The 18,494-nt window shown below is 41.5% G+C and overlaps 2 protein-coding genes across 3 annotated transcripts; one reads left to right on the top strand and one right to left on the bottom strand.

Moving 5' to 3' along the window:
- Positions 1-211: 211 nt before the first annotated feature.
- Positions 212-3,375, bottom strand: lmo2 (LIM domain only 2 (rhombotin-like 1)). Its single transcript, XM_028429901.1, has 3 exons — positions 2,736-3,375; positions 1,636-1,851; positions 212-1,331 (listed from the first exon to the last, which is right to left on the bottom strand). Exons 1-3 carry the CDS (start codon positions 2,774-2,776, stop codon positions 1,106-1,108), a joined length of 483 nt encoding a protein of 160 aa, XP_028285702.1. The 5' UTR covers positions 2,777-3,375; the 3' UTR covers positions 212-1,105.
- Positions 3,376-8,871: 5,496 nt separating this feature from the next.
- Positions 8,872-18,014, top strand: caprin1b (cell cycle associated protein 1b). Of its 2 annotated transcripts, none has more exons than XM_028429897.1 (18): positions 8,872-9,029; positions 10,135-10,299; positions 10,405-10,467; positions 10,553-10,639; positions 10,735-10,973; positions 11,061-11,143; positions 13,491-13,697; positions 13,814-13,866; positions 13,945-14,028; positions 14,877-15,050; positions 15,128-15,236; positions 15,330-15,391; positions 15,467-15,559; positions 15,779-15,925; positions 16,362-16,515; positions 16,610-16,789; positions 17,266-17,372; positions 17,470-18,014. In XM_028429897.1, exons 2-18 carry the CDS (start codon positions 10,135-10,137, stop codon positions 17,554-17,556), a joined length of 2,094 nt encoding a protein of 697 aa, XP_028285698.1. In that variant the 5' UTR covers positions 8,872-9,029; the 3' UTR covers positions 17,557-18,014. The 2 variants fall into 2 exon arrangements, with proteins under 2 accessions (XP_028285698.1, XP_028285700.1); XM_028429899.1 differs by having other exon boundaries at positions 16,613-16,789.
- Positions 18,015-18,494: the final 480 nt, after the last annotated feature.

The following is an 18,494-nucleotide window of genomic DNA, read 5'->3' on the forward strand; positions in this document are numbered from 1 at the left end:
ATATAATTAAACTAAAATTACCCTTTCTCAACCATACCATATTATTTTCTCGTTTCCTCTTTGTATTATGGTATATTGTTTTTGCTAGTTTCCCTAATTAGCGTCACCTAGGTATAAATAATCATATGATCATTTCACAGATTTCAACTTCAAATCTGTTGATTAGGTCCTTTTCTCTGGGACACCCAGGAAGACGCTGACACTAGAGATCTTCAAGCTTCTAAATTGTCATTTATTAAATAAACTGACATGTAAATATCCAAAAGGTCAGTCCAGAGAGTTGTTAACTTTACAAAAAAAAAAACAAAGACATTGGAAGCTTCTCAGCAAAGTAAGTATTGCATGGGTTCCCTCAACCACTAGAGGGTGCCACCAGTTCAACCTGGCTACACAAAGCAGTCACTTCAGGACTTTTGCAAATGGATATTGTTTTCCATTTTTAATATATAAAAATCTGGCAATGCTGTAATTTAGAGGTCTGTAATTCCCTTATAAATTTGATCTATTTTTCTAGAGAAGTTTCACAGATGATCATACAAACACACGTCCAGTTAATTCATCCCAGTTAATTCCCAACTTGACCAAATCGGTCAGTGCAGCAGGTCAGCAGAAAAGACTGAAATTTGAAATCTGTTTGGGCAAACAGACAGTTCAGTACATACGAATGTTTCCCATAATGCTTAAATTATAAATGAATGATAATTTATGGGACAATAAAGTTTACATTTCCCCATTATCATTACTAGCAAAGTATTAGAAAATTACAGATCCATAAAATAAAAGTAACTGAGCTTCTTATTGAACATTTCCGAGCAGGCTGACAGTGTTTGACTACAAGAAACGAAACAAAGATAAGATTTGTTCATTGCTATAATTCTACAATCCCAGTGTATAACAAATTGTAACACTGAAAGTAGTTTTTTGCTTTTAAGTATGAAGCTTTTGATGAAAGGTTGTGTGTCATTGCTGGTGCAGTCTTCATTAGTCTCCAGCAAGGAGAAATGCTGAGATGTAACCCGAAATTTCAGATGCATGATAAAGCCTAGACAGGCTGGTGCATTCCCTTTAAAGCCACTGGGAAAAGGCAAAGCAAGTAGAGATTCTATTAAACCAGATTGTTATTGTTGAGCTTGGTCCACTCAAAGATGTCCTGCTCACACACAATGTCCGAGTTGATGAGTAGGTAGCGGTCACCCACACAGAAGTGCTTCTGGCAGGCGGCACATTTGAAGCACTCCAGATGGTAAACCTTGTCCCGCACACGCATCGTCATCTCGAACGCTCGGATCCTCTTTTCACAAGAAGCGCAGAGACCGTCCTGACCGAAAAGCCTGAGTGGAAGACAGCATGTTAGAAGAAGATACACTCATGTGTCAGAGGGGCAAATATGTGCTCCTTTCACATCATGAATACACTTTAGAAGTGTCAAAGAAAGCCCCATATATCTTCTGAATCTCTTTGTATCATGTTTAAAAATGTACTCTCTTATTAGTGACTGTACTTTTTGGCTTCACTCAAACAGAAGTACACAGTGTATTTGTAGGGACTCTTTTCAGCTCCTGATATATCTGCTGTTTGTGTGTTTGTCAGTATTTGGGGCCGTTTTTTCTGAAGCAACAACACAACCAAACCAACCTCAGATAATCTCTCCGACATAATTTCCTTCCTAGTTTGTAGTAGAGCCGACGGCCCACCTCCCCCAGCCGACAGCCGCACAGGTCGCAGCTCAGGCAGTCCTCGTGCCAGTACTGCTCGATTGCCTTCAGAAAGAATCTGTCACCGATGCTCTGCTGACAGCCGCCGCATGTCAGCAGAGATGGTGGCATCTGGAGGACCTCATCCACCGGCTCCCTGGAGAAGAAAAGACAACTGGGTAGAGGATTAAATATTCTATAGCTTCAACAAAGTGTTTTTTTTTACACCACTGTGTAGAATATAAGGTCTATTAGCAGAAATACCACACAGCTCCAATAATATCACCTGTGAGTCATTTGTTTTTGCTAAAAAAAGCCACTCAATGTTAAAGGCCTTGACAGGGAGGAATAATCACTTAGTTGCAGTTCACAACATCACCCCTAGATGTCACTAAATCTTCCACTCTGCTCCTTTGATTCATCCGTTATTTTCAAAGCTGTTAGGTTATCCATGTTTTTCCCAGACTGTATTTTGTTGACTCATCGAACGCCCTGTTGTTGTGAAGCTAGCCATCTTGGCATCACCCGAGTGCACCTAACTAACTAATACCACCAATATGAAGCTGAGCTGAGGTGGACAGCAGCTACGTTAGCTTTAGGACTCGTTCTGTAACAGACAAAATTTAACACAGATATTAAATGTTTTACTTTCTAAAATAAATATGTTAAGTTGTAAGGATTTTAGATCTGTCTTGGGTTTTAAAAACTGCATCAAATTGGGATCTATAGCATAGGCTACTGGTGGAGTCACAAAATGGAAAGGTTACTTTAATAATATATTATATATATATTCCCCGTGAACAACATGCCTGATCCATATGTGGGTATTCCACATGTTTGAGGTCATAGCCTGCCTTGTTTTTCCTGGTAGAAGCTTGTTCTCTGTTTCCACTAACCACTGGACATGAACTTAGACCTCATGCTGTCAGCTATCAGCTGCAGTTGTTTCATGTGGGGTAATCTATAATCTAGCTGCCCAGGGATGTTAGTGTTTCCTAACTGTACAGTAGCACACATTTAATATCTTAGTACTGTACTTACTCGTTGGCCTCCAGAGTCTTCCTCTCTATAGTGGATGCCATTCCAGAACGTCCAGTCAGATCCTGATTAGGAGCCAGCAGCTGATACCTGTAAAGCAGCCTGTGGGGACACACGCTGCACCTGCTCCCGCTCCTTCCTCCACACAACCCGTTAAAGGGCTTTATGTATGTGTTCAGTCCAAAAAAGGAGCAGCTGAGTCCAGTCGAAATGGCCGCAAGACCAGAAATGTTCGCTCTGAGCAGCTAAGCGCTGATGGAGGACGCTGTCATCATTTCCTGAGGCAATAACCCGCGGTGACATCCATGTCTTTCAAGTGTATCTTTATCTTCCTGAAGCGAGACTTTATAAATTAACACATATAAATTAACCCGATGAGAAGGTCAGCTGCGTGGATCTCCGTGTCCGTGCGTGTGTTTCTGGAGGCGCGCTCCTCCACATGAAGCCGCGGGTGTTGTAGGGCAGGGGAGCCGCTGATATCGTGCAGCCGCCGCAGCAGCAGCAGCAGCGTGTTTAAATAACGTCGGGGCCCCTCTCTGCTGCTCTGCTTTCGTTTCCCTCTTCCTGCTCACGACTGTTTGACAATGGGGGGAAATCGGTCTTAAAGCGACAGCTAAACACTGCGCAGCCTGCTGTGTCTGCGTGGAGGTGGGTCGTGACTGAGACTAATGACTTTATTACACGCTTTATCTGGATAGGAGGAAAGATAACGAGCGGCGTGATATTCATTAGTGCGGGCTTTGTGTGTCTTCTGTGGTGACACGTTACATCCTGGGTCCCAGAATGGAGGTGTTAGGTATTTTCTAGAAAGTTGAAACCTAGATTATAAACCACATAAATTAATTGCTCACATGATTTGTTGATTTATTATAAGACCATATCAAAGTAAACAAAGTTTTATAGGCTATGTTTAAAAAAAATCCACCTTTTAATCACATTAAAAGTGTAATTCATTTTTTTTTGGTGTCACATTTTAATTTAAAAAGAGGAATTAGTTAAAAGGTTAAAGGCTTTTTTCTCGTATTTCTTACATTTTCTGAACATTTTTGTCTTTAGTGCACTTTAATTTAATTCTACATCAAACCTGCTTATACAGCTATTCTTTTTTTCTTTTAGTGCCTTTTCAGATGTGTGCTCCCTTTTATCTGGTGAGGTTATATTTCATTGTCAAATTTAAATTGTGCATTTATTTTGTTTAGTGAATAGAGGAGAGATAAACTTTTTTAACAGAGAATTAGTTGACAGGCCAAATAACTTGTAAACTAAAGAAAAATGTTCCAAAATAGAATATGATTTGAAATTTTTAGAAAAGAATGCAATGATATTTCTTCATAGCGGATGTCCTCACGGCCTCTCCTCTTTTTAAAACCAGAGTTGCTGTGGGCCCTTCTCTTATCTACTGCCAGTGCTTCGGGGCTGCCTGCAGGAGGGAGGGACACAGACAGCAGTTGCACTGGGCAGTGAGATAAAGCACCTCAACTCCAGTAGCCAGAGTCAGCTCCTCAGCCAGATGTAAACAGAGGAAGATTGCAGGCAAACTGAAATGTGGGCTGAAAGCATCCCTGGGCGTGTTGGACTGCGTAGGCTTACTGGATAGATACCAAGCTGAGAAGGCCTGGGAGCAAGGTGAGCGTGGCACTGTTGTGTGCCAGCTACACAGAAAGCAGAGCAGCTTGACGGAGATAAAAACGCACAATACAAATCCTTCAAATGAAAAAAAAAAAACATTTCAGCAGGAGATTTATAACTGTGCTGTCTTTGTACTACACAGCAGTGCCATGCAGGGGCCACCGTGGCCTTTATAGTCTTCAAAAAATGCCACACAGACACATAATATTCCTCAGGGGAGATGTTTGAAATGCTGTTTTTTGAGCACAAAGATTGAACAGCAGGATGCTAACTGCAGGTCACTTGACACCCATGGATGTCACCAATCACAAGGTTTTTTTCTTATTCTTTGTGATACAGTTAGAACCTTTTAAATCACACAATGCAGGAAGGTGGAGACCTGTGTGGGAAGTAGTAAACAAATGAATCAATATCATGTTAGAATAAATTCATGACACATAAGAAACAGGATGTTTTAAGTACTGATAAGACACAAACCATCCACTATACTTCCTGTGTAGTTGACTGGCAAAGGCCCAGAGGATGTGCAAGTGGCATGCACGTTGCATTCACTTCCTACGCTCTCCATGTATGATGGCACTCATGGCTTCCCGGATAGACAGAGCCGACTCCAGATGGTTCAGCATGATACGAGAAACAAGACCCACAGTGCAACATTAAACTCTAGCTTGTTGTCACAGCGCTTATCTGTGTTTTGAAGCTTTCCAAATGTCACCAGAAAGAAAGTGCGCTTTAACATTGATATGACCTTAATGTGTCACCCTGACTCTGCAATAGAAACACCTTTTTATAGCTTCATGCCATGATGTGAATTTTACAGCAAGAAATACACACACTGTGGTCTAATTTTCAGCTTTTATTCCTGTCTGACGTGAAATGTGGGAAGCAAAGAGTTAAGAACCTTTTGGGAAGTGGTTTCACTCATGTCCAGCTTCCTGTTATGCCTGTTTGGTATTGAGAGCATTATGGGGGTTGAAAGCAGTGTGGAATTTGTGGGCAGCTGGAAAAATTGTCAGCGCTATGCAAACACAACACAGTGATACAACCACAAACTGTTAATTTAGCTTTAGTAGAACAGTAGAATAATGTCAAGCTGGTGCAGGATATGCAGCAAGCTGAACCTCATCATGTGAAGTCAGTAAAGATTTTCTGCTAACTAGAACAATGACAGTCATCCATACATCATGAACTATCCTGCCAGCTCATTTCCTGAAGTAAATGTCTCTGGACATTGCGCCAACTCTGGAACAGCAAAACCAACCACGTCCTGCCCAGTGTGACATGAAGTGATAACTGTGCACCATTTCAAAGCACAACTCCTGAACTGCCAGAGATCTGTAATACCCCGTTCACACTGGGGAAAGCAATCTGGCTAAAGCGGGATTCAGGCCTATCCAGATGTTTTTTTTCTGAGCGTGAACACCTCAAATCCGGCAGTATCCAGTTTGATTTCAATTCGGCTTTGAGCCGGATTGGCTCAAATGTGGCTCAGGTGTGAACGCAAATGCGGCTAGGGAATCCGGCTAGTGACGTGCTACTTCCGGTTAGCAGCATGCTACTTCCGGTTTACGGGGCGCGACACGGGACAAAAAGACGCACGACGCATGCGCACACGCGGCCTGAACGGACTCTATATATTACAAGGCGCCACCTAGTGGTTTGGAGGACAGCAAACACGCTGGATGAAGCCGGATTGAGTGCGGACACAAGTGTGTGCTAGCCAGATTTGAAAATAGGTCTGAACGCATCCAGCTTAAAGGCTGTCTGGGCTCAATCCTACTCTAGCTGGAATGACTTTCTCCAGTGTGAACGGGGCCTTAATGTTTTATTGTTCCTTGGTACAAGGTGGCAGCTGTGCTTTTTGGGGAAGTCAATCCGGCTGGAGCGGGATTCGGGCCATATCTCGATATATCCAGATAGTTTTTTCTGAGTCTGAACAACACAAATCTGGATATATCTGGATTAATTTCAATCCACCTCTCGGAGGTGGATCTAGCCGGATTGGCTTAAATCTAGATCAGGTCTGAACGCAAATGCGTTGAATTACGACAGCATGCCAAGAGTTTATTTTTGACAGGGCTACAGAGGAATAAAAACTGTCCCTGTTAAAGTTACTCTGTGTAGTTTTTTAACCGCACCAGAGTGATTATCACACTGGCTTAAACTCAAGATGGAAAAGGGATGGCGATGTGGCCTTATTGCTGCTGGACTAGTCAGTGTTTAATCGCTGTGTAGCTATATGCCGCCTACAGAAGAGGCTCCTACCACAACAAGTAAGACATGCCTCCCTCACAGGTGTGAGGGAGGCATGTCTTAACTTATAACTCATAATGAAACTCATAATGAAAGCAATGAGAAGCAGGTAAGCAATGAGAATAGCAGGTGCAATCCAAATATTAGTTAAGGTTGAGTTCGGGAAAGAAAGAGCCAAATTCAGACAGACTAAAACGAATGAAAGGAAACTAACAAAGTCTTAAACAAAAAGTTAAAGGAAGAAACCTGGACAAAGTGCATGCTGGAGACACTGGAGACACAGGACAAGACAGGACAAAGTGACAAAGGGGAGCACGAGACTTAAATACACAAAGGTCAACATAAAGATGAGAAGAATTAGGGCAGGATGCAAAGGAAAACAAAACTGGGGATCATGACATTAGTGATAATTAAAATGCAATAAACATGCTGCAGAAATGTTTGGTTTAACAGATGAAATCAAAAATAAAATGTGGTGTCCCACACGCTCACGTTTCCTACCTTGAGTGTTTTTCAAAGCACTGTCAGTACAGAGAAAAGAAAAACGCATGACGCATGCACGCTCACTTGCCTACCGCGACCTGAATGATCTGAATATTACAATGTTCCACTAGCAGTTTGGAGGACAACAAAGAAGCTGTGTTAAGCTGGATTGAGCGTGGATACAAGTGTGTCATAGCCAGATTTGAAAATAGGTCTGAACGTATCCAGCTTAAAAGCAATCCGGATTCAATCCCACTCCAGCTGGATTGACTTTCTCCAGTGTGAACGGGGCCTTTTGAGTGTACTTGATGTAAAGGTCAGAGGTCAGATAAAGACCCACCCTAACATTCTACTAAAAGGCTGTTGCTTGATTGAAACACAGCAGGCAGCGGAAATGAGTCACTTGCTGAAAGAGAGCTTCATTTGCCCATGGGATCCTCCCATAATCGGTGTTATCCCTGAAGGAAAACACTTTCAGTGGAACAGTGCAATCAAAAAGCTGCCCAGCCATGTTAACTGCTTCCTGTATTTGGCAAAACAAAAGACTGCTGGGTACACATTCTTTTGAACAGGCCTCTGCTCAGTTTGTTCCTCTTTGGATACTAATGGAATTCATAGTCAAATTTAAAAACAGAAAAACGTGTATAGGCAAGTTTTGGATATCATAAAAGTCAGCTAAAATTCACATATATTCAGTCTAATTGAAAACCATTTTTTAAGAATGCCATTTTTAAATAAGTTTGGAATTTGGTTTGGTAATAATTGGTTCACATACTTACAATTCAGGAGAAATTCATCATTTGAACTCTTCTTTAGCGTTTTGCTGATCATATTGCTGAGCTTTACTGCCCCCTGCTGACGTGACTGACAAAAACTATTTTGGCCTAAGGCGACTGCAGCCAAAATATCTGGAGACAACGCTCTTGCAGATGTGAGATTTGTGCTTTGTAGAGCTTATTATTGTGTGTCAAGCAATGGGTCAGGACAAAAGAGATGCATAAGGACAAGAATAAAAACACATACTACTTTTTTAAGGGTACAAACCCTGTTGTACATATTCATATTCAACAGGTACATGCATGTCTATTTTACCACTACTTCTGCTGCAACTGTACTTCCTATAAGTACTTTAAATATGTAGTAATATGACCACTGTGATTCCTGAGATATTGACATGTAACAGATGACATACAAAATAACACAAAACATCCTTTGCAAATTCCAGTTTCACTTTTATTTATTTATTTGTGATATTTATATAGGATTAAATATGATGTTTGTTGTTGTTATGCAATAATATGTCAGATATACCTGAATCCAACTGGTGAAAGTTTTACACCCCAGTGATATTGAATGTCCACTTTCATAATAAACTTTTGCAATAAATTGTACAGTTATGTATTGCCATGTGTGGTGCGACGACATATGGGTTTATTAACAGAACCCTGAGTGTAAAAAATTGATGGGACAGGTGCTGCAGAAAAAAACAGTATATGGCATAGGACTAGAGATAGGATAGCCTAATCAAAGCTAATGATTGTGCAGATTTTTTGCCAAGAGGGTGCGGATAAATATGCCTGAACACAAATGCCATCTTCAAAATTTTAAATAGCTGTAAAATTGTTAAGTTATAACATAATTGAACAACTGTTTTGTTGGCAGTAGAAATGTTGTTGGTAATAAAAAAAATATATTGATAAATATCTGTTGTTTGCATTTTATTTATTCAGGCACGCCGTAGACAGCTAAAAACGGACCTTCGTCTTTATAAAGAGTTTCTCCGTCTTTCGAACCGTCTCAGTTGTCGGTGAGGCCGGCGGGGCGGATCCCACACTAGAGTGAAACAGAAAATAAAGCAACACAACAATAATAACAACTTGGCCTTTTCGTACATTTCGCTAGCAAGCTCCCCTGTGGATACATAACATCAAGGTGGGTGAATCAGGAGTCGTGCTATCAAGGTAAAGAGTCTCCCGGCCGGCTGTTGGCTAGCACGCGTCGGTGTAGCTATCAGAAGCAAGGAAGCTAGCAGTGCGCGAAGATGCTAAGTCAATGGTCTGTGCTAACGTTAGTGCGGCCAGGGCCATTTTAACAAACCCCCCAAGATAACACCGGCTAGCTGAACCGCATTATTGGGGTAACACAGGGCCACAGACCTGAAAGAAGAAGGTACAGATGTATAGCCTGATTTATTTGGGAGAATATGTGGAGGAGAAGAAATGATCCTGATCTGTCTTCTCTTAAGTTTGATCACAGTTTGGACTAAAGTTAGCCAGCTGTTATGAAAGATTTGGGAAGCTGGCGAGGCGCTCACTGGTGAACTTACTTTGTTACGAAAAATAGAGGTGCGTTACATTATTACATTGTCTGCATTTCTCCACGTGTGGTACGCAGCTGTGGCGTGTATGACTACCACAACAACTGCTTTTACTTTTGATTAATTTCTTTTGTCCAGCAGATTCAAGTCGCATGTAGAGTCCCAAAGGCCTTTACAGTCAGAGCTTAGATTCGGACAGGTCGTCTATATAAATCAGTGTCCACTGTATCTTGTGAACTATATAGGTGACATACATTTAGAAAGTCCATGGTGTTGTGTAGGATCCCACGTCTTAAATGTGAATGGCCTAGCTTGTGTTAGGCTTCTGTGAGTTAAATTGCAGTTTTAGTTACAGTTTAAAAAAATCTGTATTTTTGCTGCTGAAAGTCATTTGTATTGGACGCAGCATGAGATTGCTGTTCTAGTAAAAGCTGAGTCAGGGGCCTGCTGGGCTGAATGTAATGTGGCTCACATAGGAACTTATTCTGCACTGGCACAGATTCATCCTTAATTAAAGCATATTCTCACCACCACCGATGGATTTGTCTGTTTGATAAATAGATAGATAATTAGATCACAAAAATATGTATCAGCTGCAGCACTGATATCACCATGGTGTCCCCAGTGGTCACTGTGCAGCATGTATAGCCTTATCTGTCTAGGTAGTGGTTTTCATTTAAACCCTCAGTCATGGTTAAACATTCTAACCTTTATTTCCAGATGCCCTCAGCAATGAATGCAAATAGGACAGTGCAATCTGCCAGCCCAGATGTGGGATCCGCTCCAGGGTCATTGGGCAATGTTGCACTTGGTGGACAGTCCGAAGTCTTGAAGCAAGTGCTGCTCGTCATCGACAAGAAAGTCCGCAACATGGAGAAGAAAAAGGTAAGGACATTTGACAGTCATTTGTTCCTTATTGCTACAGCCTGAAGCACCAAGTAAAGCAAACCCCTAATAATAAGATGTTAAATGTTGGATCTTTTGTTACAGAGCAAACTGGATGATTATAAAGTCAGGAAGAACAAAGGAGAGGGTCTCAATCAGGACCAGCTGGTGGGTATACATAAGCCCGAGTTCCACACACATAGTTCTGTCATTGGCAAAGTGTGTTACTTTTGTTTCTGCTTTATCTCTTTAGGAGGCCCTTTCCAAATACCAAGAAGTTATGAATAATCTGGAATTTGCACGGGAGTTGCAGAAGACATTTATTGGATTGGGACAAGATGTAAGACAGATTTTGGGTTTCTTAAAAAGTTCTCTCAGAGTTGTGCTCACCTTAGCTGGAGTAACTTGGTTTGTGTGGCTCATGTACATCATCAGATCCAGAAAGCAGTGAAGAAGTCATCACGGCGGGAGCAGCTGCAGCGGGAGGAGGCAGAGCAGAAGAGGCTGAAGACAGTGCTGGAGCTACAGTTCCTCCTGGATCGGCTGGGCGATGATGCTGTGCGACAGGACCTGAAACAGGGAGTCGGCGGTTCGCCACTACTGACAGATAGAGACCTTGCAGTTTTTGATGAGTTCTACAAGTTAGTAGGGCCAGACCGCGACCAAAATGTCAGGTTAGTTTGAGGCAATCATTTATGGATAAGTTAGAGATGCTTTTTTTTTTTCAACCATTTTTAACAATGGAGCTGTAACACCTGCAGGTTGGCTGACCAGTATGACGATGCCTCTGTTCATCTTTGGGACTTGCTGGAAGGGAGGGACAAGGCTGTAGTTGGAACAACATGTAAGTCAAATTTAACCTAAATTTCTGGTTACTGGCTTGTTGTAGAGGTTTTCAAAGGGAGCAAATTAAATTATTTGAATCAATTTAACTGAATGTTCATATAACTTTTATGTTAACCTTTAACATAACACTGTGATTCTCCATAATTCTTCAACCTGACAGAAACAGATTTAAGTTCAATATTATATTGAATTTACTTGAATAGTCATTAGGGCTGAACCATTTTAAGAATAAATTGAATTGCGATTTTTCTGGCAAATATTGCGATTTCGACTTCCCACGATTTTTTTCAAATCAAGTTTTAGTGCACATGAGCATTTGCAAAGATCACAGAAACTTACATCATACCTAGGGGAGGGCGATATGGCAAACATTTTATATCACAATTATTTAATGATAAAATCACAATTTGTTTTTACATTGACACTAATTTGCATGTTTCTGTCTAAATGACTTCAGGTAGCCTACTCTGTCACTTCTCAAAAACTATCAGTAGATCTAAAAGTAAACTGATAACGTGCACTCAGTATTAGTTTTCAATAAACATGAAAATTTAAACAATTACAAAACAAAATAGAGTTACATAAACATATCTAAGGAAAAACAGAGCTGCTGCTGTCACCTCTGTCCACCGTTTACTAGAGTCCTCATGGAGCCTCTTCATCAAATGCCTGCATTATTGTTTTGGTGACGTCATTAGCTGTTGCCTCTGTCTGCATCTGATGTACACACGCGGCCCTCACACACACACACACACACACACAGGTGTAGAAGAGCTGCTGACGGCACAACAGCAGCGAACCTGAATATAACGAGCTGGTAATGTTTAGAGAGGTGGGCGCGTACTGGCTTAGAAGACGCACCGCTGCTGCTGGCAGAAACGGTACCGAACATAAAGGTGGAGTTCGTTTTAGGGACCAGTTCCTCCTTTCTCTTTTCGTTTTCAGCCGTAGCATTTGACAAAACAAAACCTGATTCAGTTAGGAGCAGTGCAAAAAACCGTGGCTTTGATGATCTAAAAATCACGTTGTCTGAGATCGCAATTTTCGGTCTAAAATGATAGAGCATTCAGCCCTAATAGTCATAAAAACTATAAACTTCTAGTTTTTAAATTTTCCTTGTATAAATGAAAGAACCTCGAGTTAAATCAGGTCAGAGAAAATATGCGGCAGATTATTTATTACTTAATTGTTTTAACAGTACTGCAATTTGTTGCAAAATTAAGTTCACATTGTAGTAAAGAGGAGACGTTATTCATGTCACTCTGGCTTTATTTAGATGCCCAGCTGGTGGTAAAAATAGTTGGCAGTACATTTTATCAGAGGGTTGGTGACACAGCAGTCATTAGCAAGTTTTTTTTTCTCGCGCTGAAGCTGGCCATAAGTTATCTGTCATCATACTGAGTAATCCCAAGAGGTGGCAAAAACGCTAAAGGGAGTACTGTCTTGTCAAAAGGTGCTGCAGCCGTTACCTGGTCTTAATATGTTAATGTGGTGTGTGCATTGTGTTTGGTAATGCAGCATGTGTGCTGTGATGTGAATAATCAGGGCTCTGGGATATTGGTGTACTGCATTCTCAGCGGTCTGGCCTTGGGCTTCACACTGCTGCATTCTGCTCGGGGGCTGAGAGCTGCGGGCTTATCCTGACTCAGCAGTGGGGCAGGATGCCAGTGGCCCTGTCGTCTGTGGTTCCACTGGTCAGATCTATGGAGCCACTTTTTGCTGCTGGTGACCCAGTTTACTGATGTGACACCAGTCAAGCCTTTACCTCAGCGATGAGAAACAGGGTGATCTTTATTCAGGCAGCAGCAATCTGAAGCACAATGCAGTGAAGGAAATTACACTGACCTGCTTTGCCTAAAGTGTCAGAAGTGAGTGCATGAGCTACTTTCAGGGCTTTCCTGAGCTGAGAATTGCACATCATTAGTGTTTTAGTAGCTGACTACAAAAAACGTGGATCCTGTTAAATCATGCATTAATAACACTTAGTTTGTGTTTAGTTTGTGATGTAACTTATTTTGCCTTTCACCAGTTTGGACGACTGAACTGAATTCATTCTAGTTGTTGCTGTTTTAGAGTGTAAACACTGAGTTTGCATTTTGGGGGCTTTAAGGATGGAGGAAATCTTACGTTTGAGCAACTGTAATTTCTTTTATACAGTATACATGTGACTATACTGTCCTTGCTTGCTCTGTCTTTGCAGAGCAAAGGCGAATTCAAGTTAATAAAAGTCTTCCTCATGTTCCAAAAGTAACACAAGTTTGATAAGTGTGACCATGTCAAGTCACAGTCTGTGCTTCCATGTCTTGATTTCTGATAAAACAATGACCTTGCTATTCCTCTGCTAGACAAGGCACTGAGGGACACTTTGGACAAGGTTCTGCTGAGCGGGTACTTTGACCAGATTCCTTCTCACCAAAATGGAGTGTGTGAGGAGGAAGAAGAGGAAGAGCCAGCCGCAGCAGCAGCAGCAGCAGCAGCAGCAGTAGTATCGGCGGCGGCAGCAGCAGCAGTGGCTGAATCGTCAGAAGCAGACGAGCAGACTGTTGATCCAGGTTCTGACCCTTTTCTTATGTTGTGCGGGAGGACACTTGCTATTTTTAAAATGCTAATGCAATCAAGCAATAAAGAAGTCACCACAGCATTTTCTAAATTGTTTTCTACTTCACAGAAACTGAAATAATCGAGGAGTTTACAGAGCCCATTGCAGTGGAAACGACAGAGGTGAGAGTCATATTTGTCTTTCTGGAAAAGTCTATGCAGTTTTTTTTCTTTGCTGATCTTTGCTATTTTTTCTTCCAGTTTGTAAACAGACAGTTCATTCCAGACAGCACATACAGTGGCAGCGAGAAGGAACAGGGGGATGAGTGGAGCAGGGAAACGGAGGTATGCTGCAATAATGGGCAAAATAACTTTTCCTTTTTTTATGTTGCACATTATTTGCCTTGTATTTCTGATTGTAGCTTTTCTTGCAACCTAAAGGCAATCTGGCATTGAACAAGCTCATAACCAATGAGAAATGTTATTTTCAGGAGATGTTCACTCTAATTTAACATGGCACAAACCAAGGCAGATTTATATAATGGGGAAGTATGCAAACTGTTCAAATACTTTGTTTGGGGTGATTATTGAGTTGGGAAGCATTGAAAGAACTCAGCATTAACTGACTGCATAATATATATTATTCAATTTTGGATCTTGAGTGCTCAGAGAAAATGAAATTGTTGTTGTGTTTGATAATTGCTGTATGAGATGTATATTTGCATCTTGATATGTTGCCACAACATGGCATACATATATAGCACTGTATTAATAATTAGCAGCTTCTGTTGTATGATGCCTGCATCTTCCCTCTGCTGTGTGTGATATTCATGTCAGTAAGTTACTTTTACTTGATAGTAGCAGCAACAATACAGTAATGTTTTTGCACAGACATTGTGGTGGTTGTGATGGCAGCAGCCATGTGATCAGCGAGTTGGTATGGTGATTATATCACAGGAAGAAATGTAGTATGTCCTGTTTTTGTAATGCGAACGGTGTGCAGTTGACTGCAACAGTAACTTGTTTCTACACTGCTGTGACCGTTGCTTGCTGTGAATCTCTGCTTCAGTAAGGGCATATCTGAGCGTGTGATGGTGTCTTTGCTGAAGAGAGTTTGCTCTCACCTTGATGTGATTATAAACCCCCAGCTACTTTTTGTGTTTATTTACGTTTTTCTGTCATTCTCCTCTTAGGCTGTCAGTGCCTTGCAGCAGCAGCCACCTGTACACCCTGAAGCTCCTCCTGTTGCCCTGGATACCCACCCCATGAACCTGGCACCATCTACGCCGCCTGCTGACCCCATGGCCAGGAAGCAGGTGGTACAGGATTTAATGGCACAGATGCAAGGAACGTACAACTTCATGCAGGTGAAAGGGGGGTGATTGGAATGAGCACCTTTTTACTGTAGATGTTGTAGCATGGTATTGATTACTTCTGTTCCCAGGACTCCATGTTGGAGTTCGATGGACAACCCATTGACCCCGCCATTGTTTCAGCACAGCCCATGAAACCTGCTCAGAACTTGGACGTATCACAGATGGTGTGTCCTACAGGTATGAGAATGCTTTTCTGATGGCATTTGATGTGGAAGTCAGACAGTGTTGACATCTATTGAAGACTAAATTGCAACACTTTAATTATTTTAGTTCACCCCGAGTCCCGGCTATCACAACCCAGCTCTGTTCCTGTTCAGCCTGAGCCCACACAAGTGAGTAATTAAAATAAACGAATAAGAAGTAATTACAAGAGACTGTGTTTAATTTCTGCTCTGTCCTATTTACAGGTCCCTATTGTCTCCCCAACACCACCTCCTATGTATCAGACCTCACACACGCCAGACCCTCGACCCCCAACAGAATCAATTGAGTCTATTCAGGTAAACAATACTGTTCTCCATATTTTTTTTTCTAAGTAAATGTTTTATTATTTTTTATCAGTCTTTTGTGTCAAATGTTTTTCCAAATGTTGGAGACTAATATTTTGGGCTGTTGCTGTGCCAAGAGCCACGACATCACTTTGAGTATGTTTTTCTCAGAGCAAGAAAACGTGTACAGTAGAGTCTGATCTTCCTTGTGTTGTGTCCCCTCCTCAACAGACCTCTATGTCCTTGTCGTCGGAGCAGCCTCCTCCTTCCACAGCGCTTCCTCCTGCCTCTCAGACACAGGTTTTCCAACCTGTTTCCAAAACCCCTCACAGCAGTGGCATCAATGTCAACGCAGCACCATTCCAGTCAATGCAGACAGTAAGGCTGTGATGACACATCTTTTTTTCTTAAAACAACTAAACAGCGTGGGGTGTTACACAACAATGATTTGCTCATTTTTGTGTTGAAATTTGGAGGTCTGTGTGAAGCAAAAATTGCTGAAATGTTGACTGTGGACTGTCTGCACTGAAAGCTGATCACATTCCTAAACTTCCTCAACTATTTGTATTGTATTAAACATCCCTACACAGCCTTACAGGCTTCATGTTTTTAGACATTCACATGTTGAACATGTTTAGGTATCTGTGTACTATAAGTGTACTCAGAGACTGGAGATTTATCTCTGTCATGTCACTAAAGCACCACAGAGCTGAAATACAACTGCATTTCAATAGTGCAGAAAACATATCCACAACTTGTGACCTTTCCTCCAGTTCTACCTCCACCACAATGTGTCCTTTGTTTGTACCTTCAGGTGTTCAACCTTAATGCCCCAGTCCCGCCAGCTAATGAGGCTGAGGCTTTGAACCAGGCCAGCCAGTACCAGAACAGCTACAACCAGGCGTTTAGCAGCCCGTCACAGCATCCTGTGGAGCAGGCTGAGATGCAGTCAGAACAACTGCAGTCTGGTGGGCAGATTTTCATATCAAAGGCTGTTTGTTTAATGTAACTGAAGATTGACTTGTGTCCATTTGGGGGGTGCACCCAACCTCATGTTTTTAGTAGTTGGTGCCTTCCATTCCCAAGACCAGTCGGGGGGGCATCCGCAGCCTTCCCAGCAGGGTCCAGGCTTCGGCAGGCAGGCTCAGTCCTTCTACAACAGTAGAGGCATGTCTCGTGGTGGACCCCGCAATGCCAGGGGCATGATGAATGGCTACAGAGGCTCATCAAATGGATTCAAAGGTAAGCTCGCGCATGCAGCCAAAGGTGTAAAGGTTCATAAGCGGACGTTACTACTGTGTATCTGTTTATTTTGCTTAACTAAAATTATGCAAATCATTCTTGAATGCCTTGAGGTAAAAATGTTATAAACAGCACTAGTTCGGTTTCACTTTATTCCCATCATGTCAAGCTCACATTCTCTGAAGGCCACTAAAGCTGTGTGCTCCTCTTTACCTCTTCATTCAGTGTTAGGGATGCTTGATTCATCCATCTATAAGGCAGTAGTGTTTGAGTTACACAGCAAAAGCCAGACCTTTTTATTACAGAGCTGAACTGTGGGTGTGATATTTGGCTTGTGGTAATGAGCCTGTATGTAAAGTATTTTGTCTCAGTTTGAAAAATTGTTTGTATGAATTACAGATGATGCTTGACTGGGTTGCTTGTCAACATAAAATTGCATTATATTACATTTTAAGTTGAGGTCTTTGTGCTTCCAGGTGGCTACGAGGGTTATCGTCCTCCCTTCGCCAACACTCCAAACTCTGGATATGGACAGACTCAGTTCAACACACCTCGTGATTACTCCAATGGAAACTATCAGAGGGTACACAACAAATAAATGCTTGGGCTTTGTTGTTGTAATTTTGACTGTGTGTTGGAATGGTTTCCAGAATGTCTTTTTTTTTTTCTGTGTTTCCCAGGACGGTTACCAACAGAACTACAAACGGGGAGCTGGCCAGGGACCTAGAGGAGTGTCGAGAGGCAGCACCCAAGCAATGCGATCCTGAAAAAGGCCTTTCATAATGACTGTGACTGATTACCTTGCACCACACTGAAAATTCAAGAATGCATCTGCCCCAGCTCACTCTCGCTCTCTTTCGTTTCTTCTTCATCAGTGGTATTTTTCCTGTCTTTTCAATCAAAGTAAATGCCTGCTTTGATATTTGGAAATATAAAATATTTTAAAGGTTAAAACACAAGCTCAGCTGTAAGTCCAATCATTGATTTACACAAGCTGTGTTTCAATATTCCTGTAAACTTGAAAGATTTCATAAGTTATTTTTTGTATAAAAAATGCACTTACCACTGCTGGTCCAATCCTTGGGAGTTTTCCCCCTCTCTCAGTTCTTTTCTGTCATTTTTGGTTCCAAAAAAAAAGGGTTTTATGTTCAACGAGCTCCAGTTTCCTTGTTTGTAAATTGATGTTGCTTCAAGAGTTTCAATAAAGTTCTGTTGCATACCTGTGCTTCAGTCTTGAGTTTTTTGTCTGTACAATGAAAGATGTATCACAACCAACTGTGGAATGTTTAATGTGTTGTGAAGTTTAGGTTTCTGGTGGACTTAGTTAGATTGTGTTACTGTTGAGTAATGATTGATGATTCCATACAGCGACCAGCTGTGTGATGCAGCACCACCCTGTGGTCATGGAGAGTACAGCCACAGAAAAACGACAATTTTCCTGGCTTGAACTAAGTTTGGTTTTATTTTTCTAAGGGCCAATCTTTAGCTTTTGAGGATTGTTTTTTGTGTGCTGTTGTAGCTGTGCTGATTTAAAATGCAAATCAAAAGTCATGAAACACTTTAAAAGTTTTGATACCTGGCCCAAAATGATATAAAGTAAAAGACAGTCCAACCCTATCAACCCTAGATCAGATCAACCCTATCCATCATAAGATTTTGTAGTGAAGTGTAGAACTGCATCTAACCTTTATTATTAGGTTGTGTT

Source organism: Parambassis ranga, chromosome 19 (assembly GCF_900634625.1).
Source record: "Parambassis ranga chromosome 19, fParRan2.1, whole genome shotgun sequence".
NCBI lineage: Eukaryota > Metazoa > Chordata > Actinopteri > Ambassidae > Parambassis > Parambassis ranga.

What these genes read in the sequence shown, in the direction of transcription:
- lmo2 (XM_028429901.1), bottom strand. Translation starts at nt 2,776, where the DNA reads ATGGCATCCACTATAGAGAGGAAGACTCTGGAGGCCAACGA. An exon ending in AAGACTCTGGAGGCCAACGA is followed by an intron (nt 1,852 to 2,735) that starts GTAAGTACAGTA and finishes TTTCTTCTCCAG; the next exon opens with GGAGCCGGTGGATGAGGTCC. An exon ending in TGTCGGAGAGATTATCTGAG is followed by an intron (nt 1,332 to 1,635) that starts GTTGGTTTGGTT and finishes TCTTCCACTCAG; the next exon opens with GCTTTTCGGTCAGGACGGTC.
- caprin1b (XM_028429897.1), top strand. Translation starts at nt 10,135, where the DNA reads ATGCCCTCAGCAATGAATGCAAATAGGACAGTGCAATCTGCCAGCCCA. An exon ending in AGTGGAGCAGGGAAACGGAG is followed by an intron (nt 14,029 to 14,876) that starts GTATGCTGCAAT and finishes TTCTCCTCTTAG; the next exon opens with GCTGTCAGTGCCTTGCAGCA. An exon ending in ACAGATGGTGTGTCCTACAG is followed by an intron (nt 15,237 to 15,329) that starts GTATGAGAATGC and finishes TAATTATTTTAG; the next exon opens with TTCACCCCGAGTCCCGGCTA.